Source organism: Halichoeres trimaculatus, unplaced genomic scaffold (genome assembly GCF_033239565.1).
Source record: "Halichoeres trimaculatus isolate MK-OKI-2021-1 unplaced genomic scaffold, fHalTri1.1 fHalTri1_scaffold_15, whole genome shotgun sequence".
NCBI classification, from domain to species: Eukaryota; Metazoa; Chordata; class Actinopteri; order Labriformes; family Labridae; genus Halichoeres; species Halichoeres trimaculatus.
The window spans coordinates 25,085,123-25,096,712 of NW_027437193.1; the positions used below are offsets into that span (position 1 = coordinate 25,085,123).

Here is an 11,590-nt window from a genome sequence, read left to right on the forward strand (position 1 = left end):
TAAAATCTATTCTGAATAAAGCTTGAGGACCAAAACTTTTGTTTTTTGATTTTCAAAATTCTGACCAATGGCTTTGGTCAAAATTCTGACTTCCCATTTGTTGGTCTGAAATATTTGTCCCCCGTTGGTGGTGATAGGACTAGTGAAAATGAAAACTGTGTTCTCTCTCTCGGAAATGATAATTTTCAAGATCATTACACCAAACTAGGTGCCTAATTTATGTTATTGATTGCCTGCATTTTCTGCTGTTTTTTTTCAGTGTAATACAAGTGAGGAATCAACTCCAACAGCTTAAAAAACGCAGAAAAACGTACCCAACGTAGCTTTGAAAGCAATGCTGTCGATTTAATTTTGTATTTTTTTTTTTGGTAATATACTGACGTCACTTCCATCTGACGGTGGAGTGGATCTCGGAGCGGAGCCTGCAAGAGAGTCGGCTGAGAGTGGTGGTCTCCGGCAGAGCTGGACTGTCTTGTGGGATCGTTGACCTGGCATCCACCTGCTAGTGCGCGTAGCGAGGGCTCGCGTTGTAGTAACAAGCTCCGCCCGAGCGGACGCACACGAGGAACATTGCAGAAGCCACACACACCCACCGTGGCTTGTGCTTCAGATTCGCTTCGCCTTCGTCCCGTTTCAATGCTCTCTAAGCTGCTGAACGGAAAACAGTGAGACATATGACATTTTGAACCCCGGTATTACACCACAAAGGTAGGAAGTGGGACTCTACATTGAAGTCATGGATGTATGTGATTAGCATGTCTCTGCTCACGGTCAACGGCCACTCACGCGCTGCTAAGCTAACGTGTCCTGAAAAAGATAACAAGCGCTTAAGCTGTCAGACATGACATAATACTGTAGTAGCATCAGCTAACCTTAGATATCTGCCAACCTACCAACCAGACATGGCGTCTTATGTGGATTTTCATCCAGTGACATTGAAGACGTATAGCAACAACAGCTCCTCATGGTAACATTACGTAACTACATGCAACGTAACACACCTAATTTGTGATAAACCATGATTTTATAACTGCGGATATTTGCTTATACATCGCTATCTTTTTTCTTGCAGTGGAGACTCGTTTGGTCATGGGATATGCCCTTTTGCACGGGAAAGCCAACATGTTTTGGGTTTTGCACAAAACCACCGCGCGAATTTAGAAGCACCTAATTTCTCAAATTTGCATTGCATATTAGGCATTGCGTTTGACTACTACAAAGACAAACATAATGGGTTTGCAGGCTGTCAGTCATTCACTTAGAGTTGGCTTGCATCCAGGCTGTTAACGCACGAGCAATGATGTGATTGGTTTGGACAGTTTTGCCTTCGTGATAGGGCCAGTGAAATAAATCCACATTGTCTTAGTCTAATTCTTTGAATGTCCCTTGGTGTTTTACTCATGTGTCTCTGTTTAATATGTCTGCAGGCTGGATGAGTGGGCCAACCTTCTCCTCACCCTCTGCAGAGGTGGCTGAGATGAACCGTATCCATTATGAGTTGGAGTACACAGAGGGCATAAGCCAGCGCATGCGAATCCCTGAGACCCTCATGGTGTCTTCAGAAAAGCAAACGGGGTCACTGCCACTTCAACCACCTCTGCCTACCCACACAGCTATGATGCATGTGCCAGAGAGGATTGTGGTTGCAGGTAAGACACATAAACACACACTCATGTACTTACTTAAAGTGAAGCTAAACACCTGGACAGTTCCACTGTTTATATATCCAGTGGTCCCCATGACTACCAACCAGAGTTGATTCTCTTTTCAATTACCTTACAGGTGATGATGGGGAGACTCTGTTTTCTCGTCCCAGAGACCTAGACCTGATCCAGTCCATCCCCCCTGTGGACCTCCTGGACATGAAGGCCCCACCACGTGTCCTCACCCTCTCAGAACAGCCACTTGACTCCCTTGAAACTGAACAAACTCCAACTTCACAGAGCAACTCCAGCCAGGCTGTGCGTGACAATTCTTAATTAGTTTAACTTGACATTAATCCCATTAATGCTTTTCCAATAGATTTTCTTATGTCATTATGGACAGGCGGTAGATTTGGGTTGTACATTTTTTTTATATTCACAATATTTCATCATAATACACCAGTTAAATCTCTAAGTCTAGTCACTTAAACAGTTGTAGTCACCGTTCTAAAGGAGGATGTCATCAGCAGTCTACTCCTGCCAGCTGACCAGCTTCAGACTTACAAGGGCAGAAATAGAAAAAAAAACTTTCTTCTCTATGTCACCAGTGTGGGAACAAGCGTTTATTTATTTTTACTGGAAAGATTCTTGCTGTGTAGAAAATTAATGACAACTATTACTGACATGCTAGCATTAATACTCTTTTTTTTATTATTGTTTAGTTTGAGGTAAAATCAAAATCAGCGTTTTTGTTTTACTTTTTGACACACCAGCTTATTTTGAATCTGTGTATTGTTCACAGGCCAACTTTCACTCTCGATCACGAAGAGAACGCAGTGCGAGTGAGAACATGACTGGACGCCACAGCAGAGCTGATGTTAGGTAAGAGCACATCCATTGTCCAGAAACCAAATGCAGCGATGCTAGTTTAGTCAGAACTTACTCTCATTTCACTTGTTTGTGTTTTAAATATCCTGTTTCTTTGCTGTTTGTCCCCACTCTTCTCTGTGCCAGTGTAACCCCCTCCCCTTCTGCCCCCCCAGTCCGGTTGTGTCCCCCCCTCTGTTCTCCAGAGGATGCAAACATCAACCTGTACACAGCTGCAGGGTTCCTGTCGTACATCCAGTCTACAACACGCCGGGCATATCAGCAGGTCCTGGAAGTGCTTGATGACAGCAACCGCAGGTGATTTGACCTTGAAACTTGTAAATGTTCAAAAAGAGAAAAAAATGCTCTCTCAGGCACAAATGTTTGGAGATGGTCACTGAAGTGTAGAAGAAGAATTTTATGGACAATTTGAATTAGTCTGAACACAGGTATGTTGTCAGTGGTACATCAGGTCATACCAGTGGCGTGGCGTGGAGATTTTTTTTGAGGAAGCCAAGTGAGACAAAGCCTGTTATCTGGTTATCTGTATTTTTTTTAAGGGAGTGGGGTACATAAAAGGCTATGTTGCAGTTTGTATCGCTATTTCATGTAAGGGACCTGTTAGAGTGCCCAGAGAGCGCTCGTTTTACTTACTTTTAACACCGACACACGCCCTTTAGCTCTCCCACCCTCACTCACTCATTCACACGCGTACATTGTCCTCTTGACTTAGCTTAAACATCGTATTAATTAATTCAACCGCCCACTTAAACACACAACCGGCCGCTTCATGCACACTACTAATGTGCTAACCTCCCTGATTTCATTCAGTGGCTCGAGGATGACGATACTGTGATTTGATTGGTTTGAGGCCAAAGACAGGGTGGCTTCCCTTGGCACAGTCTTGGTCAATCACAGATGAGCAGTGTCATGACCACGGCCTCATCTGATTGGTTAATCATTCTGGGTTTTTTTCACCAAGGGATGCCAACTCTGCTTGGCTTCCTTGCGGACAACAGCGTGCAGTATCGTATTTTCACCACGCATTTGCCACAGAACATTTAGGAGGGCGCTGTTTTACACATTGTAAAATGCTCAATAACTAGAGGAGAGGGATAAGGAAGAGATGACGGTGACAAAACACAGAAGAAGTATCGAAACTGTTAAAAAGGAATATTTTCATTAAATCACAGCTACAGTCTTAAAAAAAGAGAGGAAGCATGGCTTCCCTTGGCCTCCGGGAGAAAACGCCACTGGGTCATACATGAGTAGAGTGAAAACTGTTTTTGTGGTTTTAGGAGGAATGTCACTGCTAGGATGGGTACCTTTCAAATTTAAAACGATACATTACCGATGCCCGGTACCTGGCAATCGATACTGGTATGCAACGGTACCAATTTTTTTGTACTTTTTTGTGTTAAAATGTGGAAAAATACATCAATTTGTTTAATAATAAGTATATATTTTTTCAATTTAAAATATTTATTCTTCAACAATAACCTTGCAATGCTGTGTTTCTGTCCAGCATGAAAAATCTCCTACTCTTCCACTCCCTCACAGTCACATGGATGCATTTAGGTACCTAAACATGGTACCTATTGATCTTACATGAATCAGTACCTGGTACTTTTGACAGAATTCGGTCGGTACCCATACAAGTACCTAATTCAGTACCCAACCCCAGTCACTGCTATCATTTATTTAAATTGAGTAATGTTGATCTCCACAGGACACACCTCGACCTGGCCTTGGATATGAACCATGATGACTCTGGTTTAATGGACGCATCATCTCTGCGGAGACAGGTAAAAAAATCTCACAGAGCAAGAAACAACTCATTTAACTTGGAGGCCATTACCTGAGGCACAGTTTATCAAAAACATATCATCAAAGTCTGTTAAATGACTAAAAATGGTACAGACATGAGCATAGCTTTAGTCGTTACTTTGCCTCCCTAACGCACTGGTTTGTATCTTGTCCTTGACAAGACTGCAAACCAGGCTGCAAAGGATGGTGGGAGAGAACCATGGCCAGTGATGGTTTTATAAAATACTTATTTTACAAAATGAGTTACAATTCACATGTTATTCTGACTTCAACTTCTTGAAATTAGCAGTGATTTTCCTGAAAAAATGTGTGGAGCCAAAAAAAGGCCAAAATACAACTTCCGCTGCCTGTATGATAATCCTCAAAGTGTTCAAATATTTTTTGACAAGATTTTAAGGAAAGTTGAATGCTGATAAGGTAGAGGTCTTTCAAACTCATGCATCAGATACGATAGTTATATAGGTTGAACATTATTGCTGTTGTTCAAGCTAGTGGGATGTCTGTGTGTATACTTACACAAATCTTATTTAGGTACAGCTGAAGTAGTGTTTTAAAGTAAAAAACAAATGTTTTTTGTGTTGCTGTTCAGATAGTGAAGTTGAACCGGCGTCTGCAGCTGCTGGAAGAAGAGAACAAAGAACGCTCCAAACGAGAGGTGATGCTGTATTCTGCCACGGTGGCTTTCTGGATTATTAACACTTGGATTTGGTTCAGGCGTTAAGGTGGGACGAGACTGTCTCCCAAAACACTGTAGCCAAAGCAATTCCTTGTCAAAGGTGACCATTGAAATTTCGTTTGTCAAAGTCAAAAGCAACCATTGTTAACCAAGACATTTTTAATCATGTTAATTACATTTTAAGAAGGATAGAATGAGAACATCATTGAACTAATTCCATTTTAGGTTCTTAGTGAAATGTATGGTGCTGTCAGTAAAATATAACTTAAGTTTACAAAACCATTTCTATATGAACGTTTGGCATTTCTTTTTAATTCAGCCTAATTTCCTTCATATTCTCATCTTCACAACTGACTACCAACTGGGTGGAAAAACAATCATGATCAGAACAAGAGATGAGCCTAAAGGTAGCAGATCTTACATCGATAGATGTTTCTATTGTTTCTGTAGTAACTGATAGCATAAAGCACAATGAAACCAGTGCTCTTGCAACTGGTGTTAACTGGAGTTGAACAGTGACTAAATATTGCACCAGTAATATAGAAAATGGCCGCACTGAGTACACCAGACTTCTAAGCTTTACAGGTTGAATGGATAAAGGATGAACAAGGACTTACTTCAGCCACAAATGTTTTGGGAACTTAGCTCAAAGCTGAAGCTGTAGTTACAGGACCAAACCTCAGACCCGACCCTTCTTGTGTGCTTAAGATAAGAGGTTTATTAGTTTTGTCAAAGACTACCATTCTTAATGTGTCAAAGGAACTTGAATTATTCTAGAGATGCCATAACATTTACCCTGGATGTCATTTATGGTCTAGATTACCCAAAACATTAAGTTCAGCACTTCATATATTGTTGAAATGTTTGTAATATGTCTCTTATTTTTTAACATCTTTGGCTGCCTTGTATGCTGAAGAATTGAATAATAAGCTAAATGAAGTGGTGAATGGAAGGTTGTTTCCTCATGCTATTTATTTGACGTGAGCTTATTTTTCTTTTTAGAGAAATAAATCACTTTTCCCCACACAAATTACCTACAAAGCCACAAGCATGGACTATATGATTTATTTACGTCAAGTGATGTACATCTCAGAGCTGCTGTTTGTGTTGTTGTGTCTTATAGATGGCTATGTATATGAAATTTTGATTTCATGAGGGTTAACTTATTGCTTTCATGCAGCGGTACCAACAAAATGTTGATGTGACCATTGTTTCTGTTAAACACTGTACCTTTCACTACATGCTGAAGTTCATATTTTATTTTCTTGGTGAGATGTGAATAAATTCATTGTTTGTTTATATTTTGCTGCAATAAATGATGATGGATGTTACATTCCTTCAGAGTACTGTCTCTGTGCAATGCTGACCCCTATCGCCTCATCAGACTACGTGCAAACCAGGAAGCCAGTGATGTCAGGGATTCTACTTTGTTATGGTCTATGATTGTACAGCGACTTCACGGTGATCAGGTGTGTTGCTAGATTGTGGATTGATTTCTTCAACCAAAACCCATTCACACGTGGCAGTGAGAGTTTAAAAACTTCGTAATCTCATTTTGTAAATTAGTGGATGTAACACCACTTCCAGACAGAGGAGCAGTGCTGACAGCCCGATGGGGATCACTAAACTGGCGGATTTGATCCGCCTCGATGCTCATAATGCTATTTCCCATAAAGATATCAGTGATTACTCAGGTAAGTGCTTTTACAACTAATCCTACACCTGTGTCTCCAGTTTATTGTGACCGTGTGTTTTTATAAAAAGCTAAATGCTAATGTTAGCATACTAGCGCAACTGGTATGACTAAACAGCGAAGACCACTGTTACTATGTGTCACAACCTTGAATGGGTTTAGTACTTCACTCTTAGGTGTTTAGACTAGTGAAAACAGTTTTTTATCTTAACTCTATGATCTCTCATCTATTCATATTTGTTTAATTTTTAGTTTAGTGCTAACAACAACACTGATGTGTTACCCATTGGTTACCCTTTACAGGAAAAGTAATTGCACTGGACACTTCTATTATTGTCAACCAGTTTCGGGCAGTGACACCTTCACTAAGGTAAGCTCCTTACTGACACATGATATGTTCTGCAGCAGATCATTTTTCACATGCTCTTTATTGACAAGACACCATAACAAAAGCCCTCATGTATAGTCTTCTTTTAAGGTTTATTATGATGTATTTTAATTGTTTGGTAATTGATTTTTTTTCTTGAAACATAATCTATGGAGCTCCCTTTCTAAAGGCAAAACTTCTAAAAATAAATCAAGGTGTAGGTGCTGTGACAGATGTCATCTTGCTGGGATGTGATCTACTATATCAATCAAAAATTGGGAAGAATTGCAGTTTCAATCATACTGGCACCCCACAAATTGTAAAAGAATTGAATTGGGAGAAAAGTATATCATTCCTGTCCTGGTGGATGATGATGATTACAGTCATGATTTATTTTCAGTACTGTTTTATTTTATTATTTTATTTTTGTTAAAGTGAATGTTTTAGTAACTGCTTGTCATTAATGGATGTAAATTTGAAAAAGGGGAAAAAAAAAACTCAATTTTTTTTTTTCTCCACAGCCCTCTGGTAGGCGTCTTTTACCGCACACTCACCCTCCTGGAGCATGACATAAAGCCAGTTTTTGTTTTTGATGGAAAACCTCCTCAGGAAAAGAAACCTGTAGTAAGTGACAGCTATCAGCCTTTATCTTTTGTCTGAATGTTACAGTAAAAAAATCTCCTGATGTGTGCAGGATAATCCCTGTTCAGAGCAGAGGGATAATAATGAGTGGTAAAACTGGTCCTCTTCCCTTGTTCGGGTCGGATAAGCAAACATCTCAACAATGCAGTGACTGAACAGTGAGATTGATGAACCAGGGTGATAACAAACACCCGTGTGTGATACAGATTTCTGCTCTTATGAAGCTCCTGTTTTCCTTGCAGCTTGAGAAGCGAGCTGAGGTTGCTGGTTGGAGCTGGACTGAACGTAGAGGCACAGGTACTTACGCTTGGAGTGATCACTACAAGCACTGGTTGTTGTCTATCAGTTATAGTTAGTTAGTTAGTTATACTAAGGAATTGTAGCTATCAGTTTTTTTTAGAGAACCTCTTTTAAATCTCTGCAGTATCATCCAAAACCAATGATTGTCTCCAGCTTCTTAGACTTCTCGGTGTCCCTGTTGTCCAGGTGAGCCCTCCTGAACATTGGTAGAATTAATGCTCTTTGCTATCTCATTGGTGTACCTTAAACCCCATTTTCTATCCCTACTTTATCTTGGGCTACAGGCCCCAGGGGACGCTGAGGCTCTGTGTGCATGGCTGGTGAAAAAGGGGACAGTGGACGCCGTGGCATCAGAGGACATGGACACATTGCCTTTTGGAGCCACTATTGTCATACGACAGCTTAACGCCAAGAGAGACAGGTGAGAAATGTCAAAGAAATACCACACTTACAGGATTTTATTTAGAGTTATTATTTACAGCCTAAAAATGTGTCATTAATTATAGTGAGGTGGAAATTTGATTAACAGATAAAATTTTAGTTTAAACTCCCATATTGCTTGAGGGTTGAACTGAAAAGCTTGTGTTCCCAGTTGTGTTCATGTGTACAAAATAGTTGTCACTTCCTAGAGCTCTTTACATTCAGTGGTCTTTCCTGGCTAACAGTATAAAGTTGTTCTGAATTACTGACTTTACTTAAGGCTGCAGGCACTGCAGCAAGTCATCATCATCCTGTCAGCAGGTGGCCTTTCAGACAAACAGTTAAAGCAGCAAAATGGTGTAAGCTGAAAAATATTTTGAAAGCTGTTCTTGTCATTCTTAACTTTTGGAGGAGGATGTGTTGTGTTTGTTTTGGGATGTCATTGTTCTGTCTTGTCGTGCTATGGCTGAAGTGTTTCTCTGGTTGTGTTCATGATCAAAGTTTTCACCTGCCACTATACTACCTTTACAGTTATATTACTTTCCCCTATTTCCACTGTTGGGTAACTCTCAGTCAGAAGATTTCTTCACTAGAAAAGTTTTTATTTCTCCCTCTCCCTTACAGTGATATCACTGAATACTCCTTACCCAAGCTCTTGGAGAAACTCAAAATTAATCACAGTGAGGTAAGACTAAATGCCTTCAAAAGTAAATTACACTTTTTTATGTAAATATATTTTACAAACAAGTTCTTAGACTTTTTACAACTTTCCTCCATCAGTTTGTCGACTTGTGTATTTTGTTGGGCTGTGACTACTGTGAGAAGATCGCTGGTCTGGGTCCAAAGAAAGCTCTGACACTGATCCAGCGGCATCGTACAATCGAGGAAGTGGTTTTGCATGTCAACAAAAAGGTACTACGTGCATAACAAGGGTCCAATTTCAGACAGAAGTTTCAACAAACTCAGAGTCAAACCATGAACTATGAACCTCAGATGGGAAACTGAGCTTTTGTTCTCAAAACAGCTGATTTGCGTTTGTTTGGTCAACTCTGAGTGGGTCGGAATGAAGCCCAGCACCACAACTAGGAAAAGACAACACTAGAATAGAGCCCTGATACAGCAAGGCATGTTGGGAGAAACTTGTTACTGCAGCACAATAAGCCAGTTAAATATCAATTATATAGCAGTGTATGCAAATATTGACGTTACAAAACAGAAAAAAGGAACTTGAAAGCAGTTGTAAATTAAACATAAACAGAGGAATTAAAATAAAGACTGCTTAGATGCAAGGACATGCCATGATGGATGTTGGTTAGGTTAGGCTACGTCATCATAAAGATCATAAAGATACACATGCATCTTGACCGCAAAGGCAGAGTTTAGCTCCATTCATTCAGCATTAGCGTTTTTTAAACACTAAATTCAACCTGTTATCAGCATAAAAATGTACAGTTGTTCTGTGGTCAGTTTTTTGAAACGACGGCCGGTGCTGCAGGTCTGTCAACGGCTGGCCGCCGCTGTCTGGGGGGTGCTGTCACCGGACAAACCGGCTGTCAGCCGACCGGCAGCAGTTCTGGACTTCTCCAGAACGTCCAGATGGCCAGTCCGCCCCTGCTATTTGAAATAGGAATCCAAAGCCACTCTCTGAAAATGGACCACTGAAGTATTTTTATTATTTGTGTTGATTGACAAAAGACAAAAGTAAAATAACAATGTGAAAACTTTCCCAAAGACTCATCCTGTGCCACATTCATGGAAATACAAAGAAGCACGCAGGATCTTCTTGGATGAACCTCAAACCAAAGCTCCTGACCTCACCTGGACTGAGCCAGATGAAGAGGCCTTGGTTGGGTTTCTTTGTAACACGGCACACGTGAAGTATGTACTTGTTACGGTAACTTCTCTAGCTTGGGTTATGTTGCTGATACATCAAGGCTGTATTCATGTGATTTTTTTTTATTTAATCAAGGGGGGACAGGGTCCATCGTCGAATGGAAAAGTTTCGCCAGACGCGGGAAAGCATTCGAGAGGAGAGGGAGAAGGAACGGGCAACAGGAAGTAGCAGACAGACGCGCATGGAAGATTTCTTCAGAGTCACCAGGAAAAGGAATCATGTGAGTATAAATGAATGAGATTGATAGGTATAAATAATGAATAAACTTAAAAATGCAACATAATGACAGTTACCGTGTTTGCTTCAGTCTTGATTTTTGCTTCAGTTATGACCTGAAAGATGTGGAGTGTTGATGTGTCTGTTATTTTTTTCAGCCTGTGGATGTGCAGAAGTCTCCAAACATCAACAAAAAGAGACAAAAGACAAAATAAAGCCATAATCTACTGCCATTTTCTGCCTTGGCCACCAGGCAGAAAAAGAAGTTTTCAACTCTGACCAATACATCTCCAAAAATCATGAAAATATTGAAACATGTTAGAAGTTGCTTTAACTTAAATTACATTTTGGATCATGGTTTTTGAGACTGTGAGATGTGCCTTTTTGCTGCCCCCGAATCAAGAACAAGACCTAACAGACATCGTGCACCTTGCTGATTCCAGGTTTAATTTGTGTACATGGATACACATCACCCACTGACAATTCAACAAGATGATCTTGTCTTCTAAAAGGACAATACAATTCACTGAGCAGGTTCTCAGTCTATCAAGCAGTTTCCTGCAAAGCCACCAAGAAAAGCAGAGCAGGAGGTGAAAGACTATGAAAGAGACCAGTGTTACCACTGTCATGGAGACCTCCCCCACAGCCAAAACTGCAGACAGGGGATGTCTCATCACTAGATATTCAATGAGCACCTGTTGTGTAAAGGATGCCAAGATGCGGACCGAGAGAGTTGAATTTTAAAACATGTTTAGAAGTGAGATAATTTCCAAAAAAGGAAGTGAGATGTTTAAATCCACAAAAAAAATGCCATATGTTGAGACTATGATGTATGTTTTGTATTTACAAGCTTGAGAGCCTTATAAATAAATGTCAGTTTGTTAGTTCATTTGTTAGTGTGGTGTTTTTGTGTGACTTGGCCAAGTAATCGCAAGTTGTGCACGTGCAGTGTTTTCATAGCACCTTGTTCTTGAATTGTGTCCAAAAGCACCGGGTTAGTTTTTTATGAGAATACGGGGCATCATTCCAAGCCAACAGATGGCGC

General features: G+C 40.4%; 2 protein-coding genes across 2 annotated transcripts; both read left to right on the plus strand.

The window, feature by feature from the left end:
• Positions 1-382: 382 nt before the first annotated feature.
• On the plus strand, positions 383-6,009 carry LOC141804864 (mitochondrial fission factor homolog A-like). Its single transcript, XM_074689512.1, has 7 exons — positions 383-708; positions 1,428-1,649; positions 1,783-1,961; positions 2,446-2,525; positions 2,658-2,828; positions 4,240-4,315; positions 4,927-6,009. Exons 2-7 carry the CDS (start codon positions 1,433-1,435, stop codon positions 5,056-5,058), a joined length of 855 nt encoding a protein of 284 aa, XP_074545613.1. The 5' UTR covers positions 383-708; positions 1,428-1,432; the 3' UTR covers positions 5,059-6,009.
• Positions 6,010-6,402: 393 nt separating this feature from the next.
• LOC141804404 (putative flap endonuclease 1 homolog) lies at positions 6,403-11,400 on the plus strand. The gene is made up of 12 exons (XM_074688804.1): positions 6,403-6,482; positions 6,580-6,707; positions 7,010-7,076; positions 7,595-7,697; positions 7,958-8,012; positions 8,140-8,201; positions 8,300-8,436; positions 9,060-9,120; positions 9,216-9,347; positions 10,168-10,313; positions 10,405-10,549; positions 10,704-11,400. Exons 2-12 carry the CDS (start codon positions 6,626-6,628, stop codon positions 10,758-10,760), a joined length of 1,047 nt encoding a protein of 348 aa, XP_074544905.1. The 5' UTR covers positions 6,403-6,482; positions 6,580-6,625; the 3' UTR covers positions 10,761-11,400.
• Positions 11,401-11,590: the final 190 nt, after the last annotated feature.

Bases quoted from the DNA above. Each gene is read 5' to 3' on its own strand.
- LOC141804864 (XM_074689512.1), top strand. From the start codon at position 1,433: ATGAGTGGGCCAACCTTCTCCTCACCCTCTGCAGAGGTGGCTGAGATG. The intron at 2,829-4,239 runs GTGATTTGACCT...TGATCTCCACAG, and splicing joins CTTGATGACAGCAACCGCAG to GACACACCTCGACCTGGCCT. The intron at 4,316-4,926 runs GTAAAAAAATCT...GTTGCTGTTCAG, and splicing joins CATCATCTCTGCGGAGACAG to ATAGTGAAGTTGAACCGGCG.
- LOC141804404 (XM_074688804.1), top strand. From the start codon at position 6,626: ATGGGGATCACTAAACTGGCGGATTTGATCCGCCTCGATGCTCATAAT. The intron at 7,077-7,594 runs GTAAGCTCCTTA...TTTTCTCCACAG, and splicing joins GCAGTGACACCTTCACTAAG to CCCTCTGGTAGGCGTCTTTT. The intron at 8,013-8,139 runs GTACTTACGCTT...AAATCTCTGCAG, and splicing joins GACTGAACGTAGAGGCACAG to TATCATCCAAAACCAATGAT.